General features: G+C 31.1%; 1 protein-coding gene across 1 annotated transcript; it reads right to left on the reverse strand.

The window, feature by feature from the left end:
- Positions 1-1,645: 1,645 nt before the first annotated feature.
- LOC134714206 (acanthoscurrin-1-like) lies at positions 1,646-9,420 on the reverse strand. The gene is made up of 2 exons (XM_063575446.1): positions 9,288-9,420; positions 1,646-2,455 (listed from the first exon to the last, which is right to left on the reverse strand). The coding sequence occupies exons 1-2, from the start codon at positions 9,342-9,344 to the stop codon at positions 2,078-2,080; spliced, it is 435 nt and encodes a 144-aa protein (XP_063431516.1). The 5' UTR covers positions 9,345-9,420; the 3' UTR covers positions 1,646-2,077.
- Between the last annotated feature and the right edge of the window lie 10,189 nt (positions 9,421-19,609).

Raw genomic sequence — 19,609 nt, forward strand, 5'->3', positions numbered from 1 at the left:
TGCAAGCATTTCATTAGAGAAAATGGTATATAAAACTGGGTTTTTATATAATTAGCTAGCTTAAACTATCACTTGTATGATCGTCGCATCAAATTCTATAATATTGACATCGATGAGTGAACAAAACAAACAGACGTTCAAGGTAAAAATGTTAAGAAGAGAAATATATCAGTCAACATTGTGTTAAACGTTATAATCTTATTCACAATAAAAGCAGGCTAATGTAACAAAAACGCACAAAATTGAATATAGACAAAGCGTATTTGCAAAAATGACAGACAAGAAAACACATGTGTTTTACAATAGCATAATAACGGAATGTATAAGTACAGATCCACGTCATATGTATCATAGAACAATAACACATCAGCAGGATGTACAAGACAGATCCAGGTCTATGGATTTCAAGCAAATAAAAATAGACCAAACAGTAAAAGTAATATTCATAAAGGCAAATAAAAGAATAGTATTACACGTTATTAAGGAGACTAATAACGTCAGTACCCATAATATATACTTCAAGACCATCGTGTATTATTTGTGAAGTTGATATGGATTAAATTAGCAACAAGGTATTGGAACCTTCAGGTGAAGTTTTAAAGAAAAATGACGAGAAGATCTTTTACGTAGGTGTCACTATAAGAATTTCGACCCCCAGATGCGCGTTTCGTCTACCAAACACTCACAAGTAAGAACAAAGTTTTAGATTATCAACAACCTAAACACCAGAAATGTTTTTACAGCTGAGGTAATCTATCCAAGAGAAAAAAAGTCACGAGTATGTTGACAATTCTAAGTTTATAAATAGACAATTTACTATTTGATCTTCTTTTGTATAAAGAAAAACTTTTACAATTGCTACATACATTTTATTCATCTATACGTGCTTCTTTAACTTTGAATATTAATCATCCTTAAATTCAAGGTCGTTTTATACTTTTCCTGCTTGATTTCAATCCTTCATTGGCTAAAATTCAATTATAAAGGCAAATATATTTTTGCTTTAATTTCATATTGTTATTGTTATGTCCAATTGATAAAGCATAAACATTTAAAAAAAAAGTAGGATTTTAGCGAGAAACAAAAAGGGGATCTTTATTCTTATTTGTTATCTAGATATTACAGAGGAGACTAAGGTGAAGAAATCAGATTAAACTTCTTAACAATAATATATATATATGATACCTATAGTAAATAATTTTACATTTCATTGGGAACTTTCATTTTTTTCTTTGCTCAATTTTTCATTTCAAATTTGTTTTTCGCGTATTTTATTTATTGGCCTTTGTGTACTTTATTGTAAAAAGGTCGACCCTGGTCTTCACAGTTTCATAAATTAACTCACAAAAGTTTTATTAAAAATACGAATGTCAATACATTATATCTATGTAATACGAATTATGGGTATCATTACTATAAATAAGTAGACAGGCTTCCAAAACAATAACAACAATAATGCTATACCTTTCAACGCTTGATACACTTCTCTAAAAAGACGTTGTCGTTGTGATCAAACATGAACTTATAAAACCCATTGTTTGAGTTACATCATATCTCTCAAAATGTTAATCCTGCATTTATTTGTGTAATATCTGTTGTTGCTGTTTCATATGAGTATACCTAACATTTCTTTTCATATCCAATATCTATATTTGATTTCATTTAGATATAAAGGTTTCAAGCTGCAAACATTTTCGTAATACAAATTTTAATCGATTCAATAAATAAAAGCGCAAACACCAGCAAATTCTCTTCTAGATTTGAGGTTTCAGTTCCTTGTTTATTTACAGACAGATAAAACTTCATCATATACCAAAATGTTAAACATAGTAAAATGCGGGGTGTTTATTATTTTTGAGTAATAATAAAGACGAGTAAGCAATAAACCATTATGCGGGCTATATCTTTATTGCAGTATAATATTTACAGAAATATGTAGAAGGATTACAATATAGTTTCTTGTCCGTTTTGTCATTTTGAGAAAAGAACATCTCAGTATTTCTTTCCACCACCATATCCTGCGCCATATCGATCCTCCTCCATATCCACCGAATCCATATCCTCCGCCATATCCACCTTATCTATATCCACCACCATTTCCACCTAATCCATAACTGCCATAGCTGACTAAACCACCTAATCCACCATAGCCCAAATCTCCTAATCCACCATAGCTGCCGTAACCGCCTAATCCACCATAGCCGCCGCCATACCCTTTGCCATAACCATATCCTCCACCATAACCATCAAATCCCCTGCCGTAACCGCCATAGCTGACCAAACCTCCTAATCCACCATAGCCACCCAAACCTCCTAATCCACCATATCCGCCATAATATCCTCCATCATAGCCCCCACTTCCATATCCGCAGCCCTTACCATAACATGGTACATGAGCATTTATGCATACGACTGACAATAGTACAACGAGAGCAATGGTGAGATTCATTTTTAGCTTGTCAAAGTAAACAAATGAAATGTGCAAATCAAATTATCATCTTTTTTTAAGATGTTAGTACTACTTGTATAGTTTTAGAAATGTGTAGAGTGCTTAAAGACAATTATTGGCTCATATGTCAATCCGCATTGATGTTCCGGTAACTATTGCGGTTGTCATGCAGCTCGAAAAGAGTGTTAGTGCAAAGATATTAACAGTTATAAGAAAATGTACCACCTTTACCATCAGTCAGGTATAAAATGAATTGGACTAGAATTTGAAACATTTCCTTCGAGAAAACAAATGTCCTTATTCATAACAATAAAAAATTACGAAAAACAAATAAAACGGACAATAACCTATGACAAAATGAATTACAGGCTCTTCACAGGCACATACAGAATGGCACGGGTAAAAACAACAAGTTTGATATAAAAGTCTTAGTTCTTATAAGAATAAAATAATAAGATTGAGGCTCTTAAGCAGTCACCAATCATTATCATTCAAACAGAAAAATCAAATGATAACATCATCTACCCCCTAACATTAAATGAAAAAATAAGAGTAATTGTCTAAAAATGTTACCCCGAAAAAAGACTTATAATTAAAGACCAGAAAAGTCATCATATTACCAAAAAGGATAATTTTCCACTTGAAACATAACTTTTATCCCTATTAATTTTAAACGAAATTGAGAGTAAACCAAAAGTGTTTAAGCAGAATACAGAATATCTAACTCACCTTTGGATGTGTTGAATTGTACAGATCCAGTGTTATGAGAAGTTTATATACCTTAGCATGAACCGCAAGATGGAGATTAATATGGTTAATTCGTCAAACAGTAAAAAATTTAAACCTATACACCTTAAGTTCGATGACTGATTACCACACAGACAAAGAAATTCAATTTTTTCTAAGTGACACGCTTTAATATGTTCAATTGATTTTGACATATATACTTGTATGTCGTTGTTCACACTCTTTTTGCTGTTGCTTTGCAAATTAAAATATATTTTTATCTTAAAAATTTGCGGAAAAAGCATATACTGTATTTTATTTTATTATTTAAATAGTAGAACGAAAATTAAAAAAAAAAGAAAAAGGTTTGCAATTTATCATCAACAATGCTGTAATCACGTGCATTGGACATGACGGTTATTGTTGTCACTTATATATTCATAGACACCTACATAAGGCGAACTCTAAATGAGGGAAGAAGAAGGGTAGAAATTCACAAGTCTAATGTAAACAGACAATACCATGACAACAAATTAACCTACTGAAGGGCCAACACTATAAAGAAATTTTGAGCAATACGACACCAATATAAGAGACAACAAACAGGAGTGACAAAGGTGCTTCAGATCGGTGAATAGTTCGTGTTACATGAGTGACACTCTCATTCATTAACGGTCAGCCAATCAACATGGTATCCATAAAACTAACGTGGGGTTATATCAACACTGCCATGTGGAAATTCTAATGCAATTGCTTCCTTATAGGCAGTTAAACATTTTATGGAAGAAATCTCGAAATTAAGCCCATTATAAGCGTAGTAAATTAGAGATATATACTTCATAACCTATGTACACTGAAAATAAAAAAGGCTTGTGGTGCAATATCCAAATATGATGAACAATTTTATGACCTTATACTTTAAACCGATTGTAACTATACATTTAAATTAATATAACCTCTATTAAAACATTTGAACGGTTGATTGGTTATATTCTTTTGTTTTCTTTTTTTTACAATATATATGGAAAAATAGGAATACAAGTCTGAAATTTATTTATACATAAAAAATGATTTACAACGAGTATGTGTCGTTGACTGCAATCTATTACATTGGTTTTTGTTCGTTTTTTTTTTTGTCATTCAGGTGTTTTTATTGGACGTGTTTCATATGTTGTCATGATTTATAGCTGGCTTTACGGCATGGGGTTTTCTCATTGTTGAAGTATCTACGATGACCTTCAGTTGCTTTATTCCACGTCACAGTTCGTGTTGCTTAATATTCAGTTTTCTATGTTGATTCTTGTGTACTATTATTAAAAAAAAAATGTTTGTTCTTCTCTGTTTTTAACCTTGGAGTTGTCAGTTAATTTCGATCTATGAATTTGAATGTCTCTCGGGTATCTTTCGCCCATCTTGCTGTATATGCTTTTTTTTTTGCATTTTTTTTTCAGTGGCAAACTTTTTTTCAAATTAAACAGAGTATGAAAGATTATTATACTCTAGCTGAAATTATTTAAAGCAGAATGTCGCTATATTTGAGACAAACACATTTAGGTATGGAGCATTGCAGATCCCAAATACCATAAACGTTGTGCCAAATACGGATTAGGTAATCTATTTCTGGGATAACAAAATTATTAGTTTTTCGAAAATCTCAAAGTTTGTAACAGGAAATTTATAAAAAAAAAAAGACCATACAATTGATATTCATGTCAACATCGAAGTGCTGACTATTTGGCCGGCGATATCCTCGGGGACGAAACGTCCACCAGCAGTGGCATCGACCCAGCGATGAAATAGTAATCAAAGGAACCAGGATTATAATTTAAAACGCCAGACGCGCGTTTTGTCTGCATAAGACTCAACAGTGACGGTCATATCTCTGGCACGCCGTTATTATATTTATTCAATTTCGAGATATCTTATTTAGTTAAATAAGACATTTTATAAACTAATTGAGATATCTTAATAACAAAATGAGATATCTTTTATATTAATTGAAATATCTGATTTATTAAATAAGATATCTTATTTAATATATAAGATATCTTATTTAATAAATCAGATATCTTATATATTAAATAAAATATCTTATATATTAAATAAGATATCTTATATATTAAATAAGATATCTTATTAAAAAATTTATAAAGATATCTTATTAAACATATAAGATATCGTATTAAACATATAAGATATCTTATTAACTATATAAGATATCTTTTATTAATTAATAGAGATATCTTATTAACTTATAGAGATATCTTATAAACTAATAGAGATATCTTATAAGCTTTTAGAGATATCTTATTACCTTAAAGAGATATCTTGTAAACTAATAGAGATATCTTATAAATTTTTAGAGATATCTTATTAACTTATAGAGATATCTTATTTAATTGGTTATAAAGATATCTTATTTAATATATAAGATATCTTCATAAGTTAATAAGATATCTCTATTTGTTTAAAAAATATCTCTATTAATTAATAAGATATCTTATTAAGTATGTATTTAAAAAATATTTTTATAAAGAAGTAAGATATCTTATTTAATTTGAAAGTAAATCAGATATCTCTTTTAGTTTATAAAATATCTCTATTAGTTTATAAGATATCTCTATAAGTTAAAAAGAGATCTCTATTAATTAATAAGATATCTTATTAATTAATAGAGATCTCTTTTTAACTTATAGAGATATCTTATAAACTAATAGAGATATTTTATAAACTTAAAGAGATATCTGATTTACTTTCAAATTAAATAAGATATCTTATAAAAATCAAAGATATCTTAATACTTAATAAGATGTCTTGTTAAATAAATAAGATATCTTCAAATTTGAATAAATATAAAAACGGCGTGCCATACATATCAAAATAGTTGTAAATACAGAATTAGATACGAATACATTGCAATAAATATGAAACCGGAATCATTCCCTGTCTATGGAAGAAGCAATTCGACAAAAAAAACTTTTTTTTATATCAACGAGCGATATTGTCTTATATCAACGAGTTGCATTGGGGGAATAGTTATCAAAGGTACCAGAAAATTTCAGACGATTGTTAGCATTTGTACGAAGAAAGGCAGATTTCTGTGCATAAAGTAATGACTCTTTTCTTAAAACAGGGTGACATAAATTTAACACAACATACGTCTGGTGTATAATTTCCAAGAATTATTTTATTTAATAACAAACAAGGTGTATTTAAACGAGAAAATTGAATTGTTAAATAAATGGAACATAAATACACGATTTATTATTTGTAGATGTACACATTCTATAAATATCAAGTAGCAAATTTAGTTGAATCCAATTGAGATAAATTCTATTGTTTGCTAAACCAAATCGCCTATAAGTCAAAGATACTGCTATATTTTATTATATCAATGCGATATTTGTCTTATATTATAGCGATGAGTTTTTGATATCAGAAATTTATAAATGCGATACTTTTCTAATGTAACTGCTATAGCTTTCTAATATAAAATAAGTACGATGACACGTCACAATGCATGTCAAGAAAACTTCAAACATAATTCACAAACTTATATTACGACCGGTTTAATGTTTTAGGATCAAAATCACTAAAATTTCAAAACTGTAAATTAAGGCTTACATGAACTTATCATTTTGAAAATGTTGCTTGACCCTATTGATAGTTGAAAGTGTTAACAACCTGTTCAGTCTATTGTTTTCAATCACAAGGTTTAACCGACTAATTCTATTTGAAGTGAAGATGCAATGGCGGAATTTAAATGCGGTTGCAAATAGTCAACCGACCTATTAGATTCTAATATACTGGTCACACTGCTATAGCAAAAAAATATCATTCAAACAATCCAATCCAAAACAGCTCAAAATTACAATGAATATTCAAATGGTAAAATAAATAATCCAAACAAATAAAATGTACAAATGCTGATGTCCCGAACTTTGAAGATCCTCACTGAGTAGCCTCAGATTACAACGAAAATAAAAAATCTAATCAAACAGAACATGTATTTATTATTAACATAGAAAAAAAAATTGAGAAGGAAAACTCGTCTTTTTTTATATCAAAGACTTTTCCCGTTGGTAAATAGATATCTATATGAACATAATCAGCTCGCCGCGTTGACGCTCTTTTACATCGCGATGACTGTGAGGACATTCTGATGTATTGTTGCCACAGAGATTTGAATTTCGTTTTTGACTAGTTACCGATCGGATACATACGAGAACATTTCTCAGTGCAAAATAACAATACGTATCGCTTGTTATAAGTTCATTTCTTCGATGAGTACAAAAAAAATAAATTAAGAACACAAATAAATAAGATGTTAATGTCTTTTGACGTTATAAATGTGTATATATCTTTTCTATATTTATAAATTTAGATCGTTTGGAGGAATGGAAAGTAGTTAATTAGATATAAAAAAAAATGATGCATCAATTCGAATGAGACAACTTTCATTCAAAGCAATAATTTGTTTAAAGTAAACCATTATAGATCAAAGAAGAACCTATAACACGAAGCCTTGGGTCACAGCGAACACCACAGTATATAGGAACAAAAACATTAATAGTGTTAAACCATTCAAACAGGAAAACCAACGGTCTAATATGTATAAAAAAATGAGAATCAAAAGTACAGGTCAGATTTTGTCGAATCAATCTGAAAGATGACAGTTTGATTCATCTTTGTCACAAGTTAGCTTCATTGTAATCAATAAAGAAAGTCTTCCATGCGTGCCTTGCGAGAATATCGGAAATGTATTATTTCGGTGCGTTCATTATAAAATTTGCTAAATGTTATTTATGTGAACAGTCATTTTAATACTTAGCTATTTGATCACAACATTGTTTATTAAACCCTTATTTGATAAGTTTTGCTTCCAAAACCAATTTGGAAATTTGTAAGATGTTACCAAAAGAATTTTGAATTTAAGCAATGGTCTTAAAACTGCTTATTTACATACGTTACTACTAAGAAGTAAAATCACATAAATATTGAACTCCAAGGAAAATTCAAAACAGAAAGTCCCATATCAAATGGAAAATCAAATGATAAAACACACCAAACGAATGGAGAACAACTGTCATATTTCTGACTCGGTACTGGCATTTTCAAATTTTGAAGATGGTGGATTGAACCTGGTTTTATAGCGCTCAACCTCTCACGTGAATGGCAGTCTCGTCACATTCTGTCATATTTACAACGATGCCTGAACAAAACAGACATAATAGGTAAAATTGTCAAAATATGAGTACAGCAGTCTTATATTAATACTAATAAGTACTAATATTGATATAACTAAAACACCGCTATGATATTTTAAAAGTATCGCATTGATATAAGAAATAATAGCATTCGTTTATTTATGTATATAAGAAAAACACAGCACTTAAAATTTTACACGGACATAAACGTTAGCTTCTAACAAACTTCTGAATGTATATGTAGACTCAATTGATTTTTTTTATATTTGAGCAATAAGTTTTTAAGTTAGTATTTTCTTAATTTTTCGTTGCCTTAACCAAAATTGTCCGCATGGAATGTCTGCATATTTACAATTGATATTAGACAATATCGCTATGTGATATAAGAAAAGTTTTTATCGATACGCTTCTTCCATAGACTGAATCCCAACTACATAGTTTTTTTTTTATATCAAATAAGTTTTCCGCATGTAATTTATCAAGGTAAGAATGAGGAAAATAACAGAACTGAATTTCGCTCAATCATGTTTCCCAAAGAAAACAAAAATAGAAATTCAATAGTTCTATGTGAATGTTTTTACATTGATAACATGTTTCCCTTAAAATTGATTAGTTAACTTCAGCAAGAGTCTTTTGTTCATTAATACTAGAACTCATTAATTAGTCAAATCAGCACGAATAATGTTTAACCGGAAATACAGGTAGGCATGTTTCTATAATTAGGTAACCTTTAACATTCCCCCATAAACTATATTGATAGAGAGAATACTTATTTTGGGTTTTCATTCATTTATCCAACATCTTAATGAGTACTGAGACCCTTCAAAACAAATATAAACAGAATCCATGATACAAAAAATAAAATCTACACCACATATCTGAAAAACAACTTGAAATTTACTTACATATAATTCTAGTAGCTCATTAGTTTTAAGTAAAAGACCGTCAACAAAATTATCCATATTATCAGCAATCGGTACCTTATTATTTACGCTGTTTTATCTCTGTGTGCATTGATTTTTTCCCCAGTCTTCTTTGGAAATCTTTTACACTTACACGTTGTCGCGTATTGACAATAGGTTGATAATACCCTCACAGCAGTTGTAAAATCTGTTTAAATAAAAAATAATATGATATCAATGTCATTAAATTTAAAAATAAAATGCTTTACGTAAATATAAGTTTGTCAAATAGATTTGTTAATACTTATACATACAGGATATCTTCATGTTACTTCAACTTTCTTTCTGAATTATATAATATCAATTTTGAATTTTATTATATATATACCCTGAAGACAATAAAAACATAAATTTTCCAACGTCCCACTGGTATATATATAAATATCCGGTAATCCATGTTGAATCTAGTGTCCGGTTTAAAATTTAAAAAAAAATTAAAAATTTAAATGCGTGGTAATAAAATTCATGTTACATGATACAGAGTCATAACAAAAAATGTAAACAAAAGACATCATGGGTCTGAATCGCTCTAATGGAGTTTATAGTCAATTGAGTATTATTCATATATATTTATTAAGTTCTTCATCGAAACGATACTTAGTTATTGGCTGGCATTTTAGATTTCTTTTTTTAGATGGTTCTTTATCCAAAAATATGTATTACAGAGCATTATAATTAACACTATGCAAAGCTTCATACTTCACCATACAGTGATTAATTGTGCGAATATATTGGATTTATGCCACTGGACAAGTTCTTGTAAATATCTCAAAAGACACAGTTTTGATCATTCATGACATGTTTGACTTAAATGGAATAAATTTAGATACACAATTTTGATAATAAAATGAGGTATATTTAGAAAAACATATTTTATTGTTCTACTTGAAACAAAATGCGCTTTAGTGATACTTATGTCGCTGGAACGGCCTACTTACTCCCCTAAATTAACTGTCTGTGTGGGGTACGTGTTGTTTATACTTATGTTTTCTGTGTAATGCGTTGTGGAATGATTGAGTTTTGTTTTATTTTATTTTGGTCACGATGTTATGTATAATTGAAGATGTGAGATACACGCATATCTCAATAAACCAGCTTTCAACTAAAAAAAAAAAATCAAAAGGTATAGAAATGGGAATATAAAGTATTAAACAATAGACAGAATAATTGTCCACCTGTCTTTGCCTTATAGTTTGAAACTTTTTGAATTGTTTTTATGAGCCCTCCCTTAGCCACCCATCCCTGTGTATGACAGTTGTTTTTTGGTTTAAATGTCTTTAATTTTTAACTGCATTAATTATCATTTTTTGGAGGTTTGCCACTGATTCGAGCACCATTAACGAGGTCTGACAGAAGGTGCGTCAGACGTTCTTAATTATAAGCCAAGTATGTGTGGTGATATTTTATTGTTCCCATTTCAGTCGCTTTAATTACAGTTTGCACGCGCGGTTGTAAAATCGCTCCCTTACAAGAAAAAAATAAATATTATTCTTAAGAGTTTTACAACGATACTGATAAATACATTTATATACAGGTTATGTAGGAAATATTTTTGTTTAGGCTTTCTGAAGCTTTGATAAATATATTTAACGGACAAATTGCAAAAAGATGGGATTTAATTCATTGAGCTATCACAAATAAGCACTAAAAAAGACTGTTTTGATATTGGTCACGTGCGTGGTCAATGAATACTGATACAAACAGCGATGCTTGTCATCAGGGGGTATGAAATCTTTATAAAGTGTTCATTACAGGTATGTATGGTTAAACGTATTTTTTTAAAAACATAGCTCATTTTATAATCAAATTTGTATATCTAAATTTATTCTATTCGATAGTTATTTTATATCAACACAAATGTGTACAGCATTCATGCATACTAGAAAATAAAATCACAAAAATAATGAATCCCGAGGAAAATTCAATCGGAAAGTCCCTAATCAAATGGCAAAATCAAATGACAAAATCAAATGACAAAACACATCAAACGAATGGACAACAACTGTCATATTTCTGACTTGTTACAGGCATTCTCAAATGTATAAAATGGTGGATTGAACCTGGTTTTAAAGTGCTAATCTCTCACTAATATGTAGTTTTATTCTACACAATAACTACTCTTTGTTCCTGTGGTAGTCACGGTAATGTAGTACATTTAGTTATATTTGGTGTATTGTCATAACTTACATTTTTTATTTTTCAAAGTATCATAGATTTTGAATGGTGAATATAAACATTATTTGAAATTTTTTACATATCCTGATATTTTATTTTAATACACTTATTTCCTACTTTTCCTGAAGTTTGACTAGGTTGATGACGTCTCTGCGTAGTTTTTTTTTATGTGTATACAAGGTTTGTTTTTTTAACTAAGGTCTTAGTTGTTCAATTATTCCACAAAATCTATACAAAACACTACATAAACTGAATCACGCTGCCTGATCCCTTCGCAGGATAAATAATCAGGAAACAATTAGTTAAATGAAACAATTTACGCATGCATTGTGACAGCATCGTACAATTAAAACTGCGGTTACAGAAATTGTTATATTTTAATAATTCACAAGGACTCTAAATTCTACGAAAGGGGGAAATTGAAAATGTAGTACGTGTTTTTGAGTTCAGGAATTTGTTTAGATCTTTATTATCACTTGTGCATTGTAGTTTAAAAGCTGCTGTCCTATATTAATTTGATGTTATTCATTCATAATACTGGTTTCAACAGTTCAGCAAATAATAGTGTAAATGACCTGATTTCAAACGGGAAGACTAGGTATAACGTGATAGGTATAAGGTTACATATTATAGGATTTAAATGTATAAACTAGTGCATTGACTTTTAATATAAGTTCTAGCCTGTTTAAAGCTTTGTTAAAAGAATGACGATTTCTTTTGTAAGGTAACACCAACCTACACATACGTAATCTCTTAATATGTATTTCGTAGAACTTCACTCGTAATCATATTGATAAAGATTTAAATATGTTTAGGTTATATAAAAATCTTCCTAGTTACTCAATGGAATATGTTATTTTGTTAAATTGCATTGGAATAAACAATTTAATAACAAACAATTATGTTGGTTTTCCCTTCTTTCTATCTCTTTCACTGAATTTTCTTAAAAAAGAAACTACTTTAAAAAAAAATTCATTAAACTTTTTAAATGTATTTGATATTACTTGATTTATTTCACTTGACGGGGCGGAGTTTAGCTAGTTCGTTCATTAAAGATCAGTCCATCTATAGACAGGTGTTTTGGGATAAACTCTTTAATGAAGTGTCAATGAGGGTGGGTTGAAAACAAAACTTTACGATAAAAGAGATGATTTCAGCTTCCCAATTGTGAATTTTCCATTTCTATCTAGCAACATTCCAGGAGCGCCTGCATACGGAGTATATATCTCCCAATTAATACGATATCCAAGGGCTTGTATTACCTATGACGATTTCCTTGAAAAAAGGATTGCTGCTAACAAGGAAGCATTTAAACCAAAAGTTATAAATGGTGAAGTTGAAATCATCCCTTCGCAAATTTTACGGACAACATCACGAGTTGGTTAACAGTTGTGGAATAACCGTTTCACAGATGATAACGGATATGTTCCCTATGTCTTTACTATAATACCCTTCCCTTTTCACGAATGTGACCTACCGAATTAGACTATTTACCGGATTTGTAATAACATAAGCAACACGACGGGTGCCACATGTCGAGCACGATCTGCTTACCCTTCTGAAGCACCTGAGATCACCCCCAGTTTTTGGTGGGATTCGTTTTGCTTAGTGTTAAGTTTTCTACGCTGTGTCTTCTGTACTATTATTTGTCTGTTGGTCTTTTTATTTTTAGCCATAGCGTTGTTAGTTTATTTTTAATCTATGCGTTTGACTGTCCCTCTGGTATCTTTCGTTCCTCTGTTATGGTCATTGATCTGGTTAAAATATGTAAACACTATAAGAGTTTTTACAAAAAAGATAATGAGACACAGTCGTTGATTTTGTTGTAAATCTGCATAATATGTAGTTATTTTATACTGTTATGGTGACAATGATAGGTGATAAGAAATCCGTAGTACTTTTTAACGGCAATCATCCTTATCACACACATCATCAAATAGACTGATCACTCCCAAATTGAAACGGAAGCTCCGCCCAATTAGTTTAAAACACTTTGGTTAAAATTGGCTCATTTCTGCTCTCAAAGATTTTCCTATTCCAATACAGATTTTTATTGTTAAGAAGACAGAATATGCAAAAGAGGTAATAGTCCGGCGGCTACAAGCATATTTCAGACGAATTGTGCACATCCTGTTACAAGCATGAAATTTGGCATAGACATTCCTCATTTATTACTCTTTTATTTCAGATAGGGAGGCATTTGAAAAAAATGTCTCACTTCCGGTAAAATCCAAAATGGCGGACGTTATACTTAAATCAGCCCAATATCGAAGGCTAGCGTGTAAAAATGTCCTATTATCATGCTACTATCATAATATTTGGTACAGATCTTTGTGTTTTACTACTTTTGGATAAATTAAATAGATTAGATGTCATCAGAAACCCCACTTCCGGTTAAAATCCAATATGGCGGACATTGTGCTTAAATAAGCTTATTTTTTAGGGAGGGTAATTGAAATGTGTTTTAACGTATTGCTACTATAATTAAATTGTGTATGAACCTTTCTTTGGTGCTTCTGATGGAGACAATGTATAAGACATATGTCTTAAAAACCCTTACTTCCGGAAGTATCCAAAATGGCGGACAGAGAAATATCAATTTTTTATTCAAATTTTCAACTTTTTTCAAAATGTAAAGAAAATGATTTTATTTTGTGCTGGTCATTAAACTTTTGGCTTAAAGTTATCCTCAAAACCACTTATTCTAGCATGTTGTAAATATTTAGATATAAAGTTGACACTTCCGGTCAAAAATATGACGTAAATTTCAAAGATGAGTCTTCAATCTATTTCTTCGATTTAGAGTTTTGGATAGATTGATTAAAACAAAATAAAATCACTATAGTACTAAAAATTATTTAAAGTTATTACAATTTGGCCAAAAATACATGTTTATTCACAGTCACCATGACATGCACACATCGTAGTGCACGGGATACCCGATTTTCCACATTAAAAATGACCGCGGAATCCTTTCTTACATCCACAATGTATAAGCTTTTGACAAAATGATGAGGCCTCAAAAAGAGTTTTTCAAAAGTTATCCTCTTTGTCCCCGCCTGGAGTGGGTAGCATAAGAGCCAATCCCAAGCTCGTCTCCCTAAACACCTGCCTAAGTATATTGCATTATTTACATGCTGGAAAAGACTAGACCAAGTTGAGGGAATAGCCTCGAAAAGCCGTCCCTGTTGCGCAAATAGTTATTTTCTTGCTTCGTTAACCATGTTATACCCATCTGCTAAGTTTGTGCGATCTTACAGTAAAACCCCGGTGATTTAGTCTGATTAATCATCATTCTTTTTGTTAAAGTCACATCTTCAAATGCAATCAATGTCTCCCACATAGTCTTTTCCCCCCTTTCAAGCAAAGAGAGAACCATATCACAACAGGTAAAGACATGGATAACAATAAGTGTTTCAGACCACTCAGAACACTCATTGCCTAGTGCATTTGAAAGACCATTGATAGATATTAATCCAAAGTCTTTTGCCCTCCCAAACACAACGTCTACCCCTATGTCATGGAATAGCGAAACAGTAGTGACAACATCATCATTAACGACTGTTCGAATCATGACTCGTTTAAATGCGTGTTTCACTGCATCAGACACATGCACCATGATTTTAGTGTCTGCCTCTAAATGTGAACTTGGTGCTGAACTTGAAATACATTACGTGGTGGATAAGATAGAATATCCTGACCCTTTGTTGCTATAACTACCATACGCATCCAAGACTTCCTCCACTTGTATTTCAGTTTCAAGGTATTTTATTTAGGTAAGGACATAATACCCAATCAGCATACTCAGTAGGCCGCAATTCACAATCGAAAAGCTAATTTCCAACATTTACAAAGACTGTGGTATTGTTTCTCACATCTTAATAAATTCTGCAAAAACACATATTTTCTTGCCTTGTTAACCTAATCTGTTTCTTTTTTTTTTTTTATCTTCCAACAAAACCACGTATCGTTTTCAATGACACTAAACATCAAATCCATATGGTGATGTTGGCTGGTAAATCATAATTCTAAATGCTATAGTCACATCTTCAAACTCCATTAATGTCACCGACGCAGTTCCTTTTCCAGCGAACGTGTTATCTTTTAATGCCTAGTGCATTTGAAAGGTCATTGATTGATATATATCTTATACTTTTCCCCTTCTAAATGCACACCAAAGTTTGTATGCCCTATGTCACGGAATAGCGAAACAGCAATGACATCAGTATCGACTGTTTGAGTCATGACTCAGTAAAGTCTATGTTTCACTGCATCAGATACATCTATCTTGATTCTAGTGTCAGTCTCTTCGTGTAAACATGGTGCTAAACTTGAAACATCATTAAGTGGTGGATAACACTAAACATCCTGAGCATTTGTTGCTTCAACTACCTTGTACTCAAAAGTGTATTGAGCAAGCTCCTGTGAATGAAAACTTAAAAGTTCTTTCTTACTGTCGTCATCTCTCAGAAAACTTTCCCATCTTTGAGGATGTTTTTAATCCTGGGTTCGTCTGTGTATTCCCTTTCCCCTAAATGTTGCCCTTGCTTCTTTTAGCAGCTTTCAAACTACCAGTATTTCGCTATTCTGTGACAAAGGGGCAGACGAACTATTGATTGTATTTGGGGAGGCAAAAATCTTTGGATTAATATCTATCAATGGCCTTTCAAATGCACTAGGCAATGAGTGATCACACACTTTTATTTCTGACCAATACCTTATGACGGGTTGTGATACTGTTTCCTTTGCTTGAAAAGGAAAAAAAAGACTGCGTGGGAGACATTAATGGTATTTGAAGATGTGACTTTAACATAAAGAATGATGATTGATCAGCCTAAATCACCGGGGTTGTACTGTACAAACTTATCAGATCTAACATGATTAACGAACCAAGAAAGTCAATTTTTGCACAAAAGGGAAATTTCATTTTAAGTTAGGCTATTCCCACGACTTGTTCTTGTCTTTTCAAGCTTGTAAAACATGTAATATACTAATGCAGGTGTTTAGTGAGACGAGCTTTGGATTGACTCTTATGCTACCTAGTCTTGTCACTAATGGATTGCGAAGGGACAAAGAGGGTCCCTTTAAAAAAAAACCTTTCTGAGGCCTCATCATTTTTTTCAGAAGCTTGTACATTATGGATGTAAGAAAGGATGCCGCGGTTATTTTTAATGTGTAAAATCGGGTCTCCCGTGCACTGCCTTGTGTGCATGTGGTGGTGACTGTGAATAAGCATGTATTCTTGGCCACATAGAAGTAGTTTTAAATATTTTTTAGTACTATAGTGATTTTATTTTGTTTAAATCAATCTATCCAAAACTCTACATCGAAGAAATAGATTGAGGACTCATCTTTAAAATTTACGTCATATTTTTACCGGAAGTGTCAACTTTATATCTTAGCATTTACAACGTGCTAGAATAAGTGGTTTTGGGGATAACTCAAAGCCAAAAGTTTAATGACCAGCACAAAATAAAATCATTTTCTTTACATTTTGAAAAAAGTTGAAAATTTGAATAAAAAATTGATATTTCTCTGTCTGCCATTTTGGATACTTCCGGAAGTAAGGGTTTTTAAGACATATGTCTTATACATTGTCTCCATCAGAAGCACCAAAGAAAGGTTCATACACAATTTAATTATAGTAGCAATACGTTAAAACACATTTCAATTACCCTCCCTAAAAATAAGCTTATTTAAGTACAGTGTCCGCCGTATTGGATTTTAACCGGAAGTGGGGTTTCTGAAGACATCTAATCTATTTAATTTATCCAAAAGTAGTAAAACACAAAGATCTGTACCGAATATTATGATAGTAGCATGATAATAGGACATTTTACACGCTAGCCTTCGATATTGGGCTGATTTAAGTATAACGTCCGCCATTTTGTATTTTACCGGAAGTGAGACATTTTTTTCAAATGCCTCCCTATCTGAAATAAAAGAGTAATAGTTGAGGAAGGTCTATGCCAAATTTCATGCTTGTAACAGGATGTGCACATTTTTTTACAAAGCCGCCGGACTATAATGTCTTGTAAAATAAGAAATTTTCCGATTTGACCTTTCATCTTGAATTGGCAGACATTGCGGCGAATATTTGATAATCAATTACAAACCAACGGTACATATATTCTGCAAAGTAAGTGATGGGGTGAAAGATGATATCAAAACAATGGGGGTATCAACAAATGTAGTTTAGATGGTATGATGGTATTAGATAGTCGTATGATAGGTAGGTAAATGAAATTTATGGTAAATGTTAGTGGAGTAGTATTTGTTCAAGAAAAAGTGCGATGAAATTAGAAATATATCTAGCAAAAAATGTGTATGAAAAGAATGATTTATATTGCATATTAATGTTTGAAACAATTTGAGAAAAAATTAACACATTCATCAAAAACCACATATTCAAACATAAATTTCTAAAAATCATATGTACATCAAGGTTATTGTTGGATGTTAAATTACATCATCGGAGTTTTTCTAACTGACGTAAATGATTAACATAAGAAATGTTTGAGTTATTTATTTTGACGAAAAACAAAAAGAAAACCAACCTGATGCCACATTGTAAAGTATAGGGTCGCAAACGGTTTGATGAATTTCGTAAAAATGCCGGATAGCCATGAGGTCCGTTTTACGCAATATACTCAAAGGGCAATTCTTGATTCTTTTTGTAAATTTCTGATTTCCTACGTCTAAATTGATGTTTTCCATTTCTCTAATCGACCTTTGTTATTACCGAGATGTTGTGTCTCACTTCCAAAATTGAGATTTCTCAGTTCCAACTTGACATTTCCTAGTTCAAATTTGACAAATTTTACATCGTTTCTTACTCCAAATTTACACTTCCCTGATTTCTCATTTCCAAGATATCAACTGGTTATAATTTCTTAGTTGAAACTTTGAAGTTAAAAAATATAAATTGGATTCTGAGAATGGTCAAGTTTGAACTGAGAATTGTCAAGTTTGAACTGAGAATTGTCCAATTAAAACTTACAAATTGCAATTTGGAAGTGTAAACAAACTATTATTTCAAAAAGACACGTCAGAAACAGTCCAAAAAGACTACTAAGTACGCAATGTAAAAAAAAATGTATTTTATTACTATAAATAATAGATAAATAAAAACAGTATGTCAGTATTGCTTCAAACTAAAAAAATATCAAAGGAAAATATTTAGACTCCCTTCTCCTTCCCGGAGTTTGTTGACGTTCAGGTCAATTATATTGTTGTCGAATTACCACACTTTTCAATTTTCTCTTATAAGTTTTACCGATTTTACAATAACTTCTGTTTGTGATTATAATTAAGTTGCTGTTTCTCTTATCATGCATTTGTTTTATTATCTTTTCACGAAAAAACTGCAAACTCGTAAGCTCTGACGAAATTAAAAATGAATGCAATGCAATGAGACTGCTTCATTATTTGCTACTTATCGACGGTTCTGTTCATATTATGCCTTGACCAATGCAAATTTAAAACGGAGTCCTATTTTCAGTCTTAAAAAAAATAAATTTATGGGTTGTATTGGTCGAAATGTTGTGTGTGTTTGTGTGTAAGTGCATGTGTTGTTATACCATACTATTATGTCTACATTTTTTATTTTCAATTTTTTTTTTATAATTGTATATGTCATTGGAAATATCGAGATTATTTTCAATTTAAGAAAACAAATTACTTTATTTTTTTACCATTTGTATAAAAGAGATTGCTTAAATAAAAAAAATTCATTGTAAAATGATGTCATAATAGCAATTTGATAATACATTTACCTTTAATGAACAAAATGATGAAACCATTTTCAATTTGTAACAAGCAATCGTTTCTAACTTACGACCTCTTCTTATTGTCATATGAATCGGATTTCCTTCAGACAGTTATCCAAAACAAGAAGATCATAGAAGCCAGATTATTTAATTTCACTTTCAGATATATTGATGATGTTCTTTCCATTAACAATCCGAACTTTTTTGATTGGGTTTCATTTATATATCCCCCAGAACTTGAAATTAAAGAAACAACAGACACGGCTTTCTCCGCCTCATTTTTAGACTTGTACCTCGAATTTGACGTATACAGTCATCTCA

Source organism: Mytilus trossulus, chromosome 4, assembly GCF_036588685.1.
Source record: "Mytilus trossulus isolate FHL-02 chromosome 4, PNRI_Mtr1.1.1.hap1, whole genome shotgun sequence".
Lineage (NCBI taxonomy): Eukaryota > Metazoa > Mollusca > Bivalvia > Mytilida > Mytilidae > Mytilus > Mytilus trossulus.

Excerpts from the sequence above, each read along its gene's own strand:
- LOC134714206 (XM_063575446.1), bottom strand. The coding sequence starts at position 9,344 with ATGGATAATTTTGTTGACGGTCTTTTACTTAAAACTAATGAGCTACTA. Across the intron at positions 2,456-9,287 it reads ATGAGCTACTAGAATTATAT|CTAAAAATGAATCTCACCAT; the intron begins GTAAGTAAATTT and ends TACTTTGACAAG.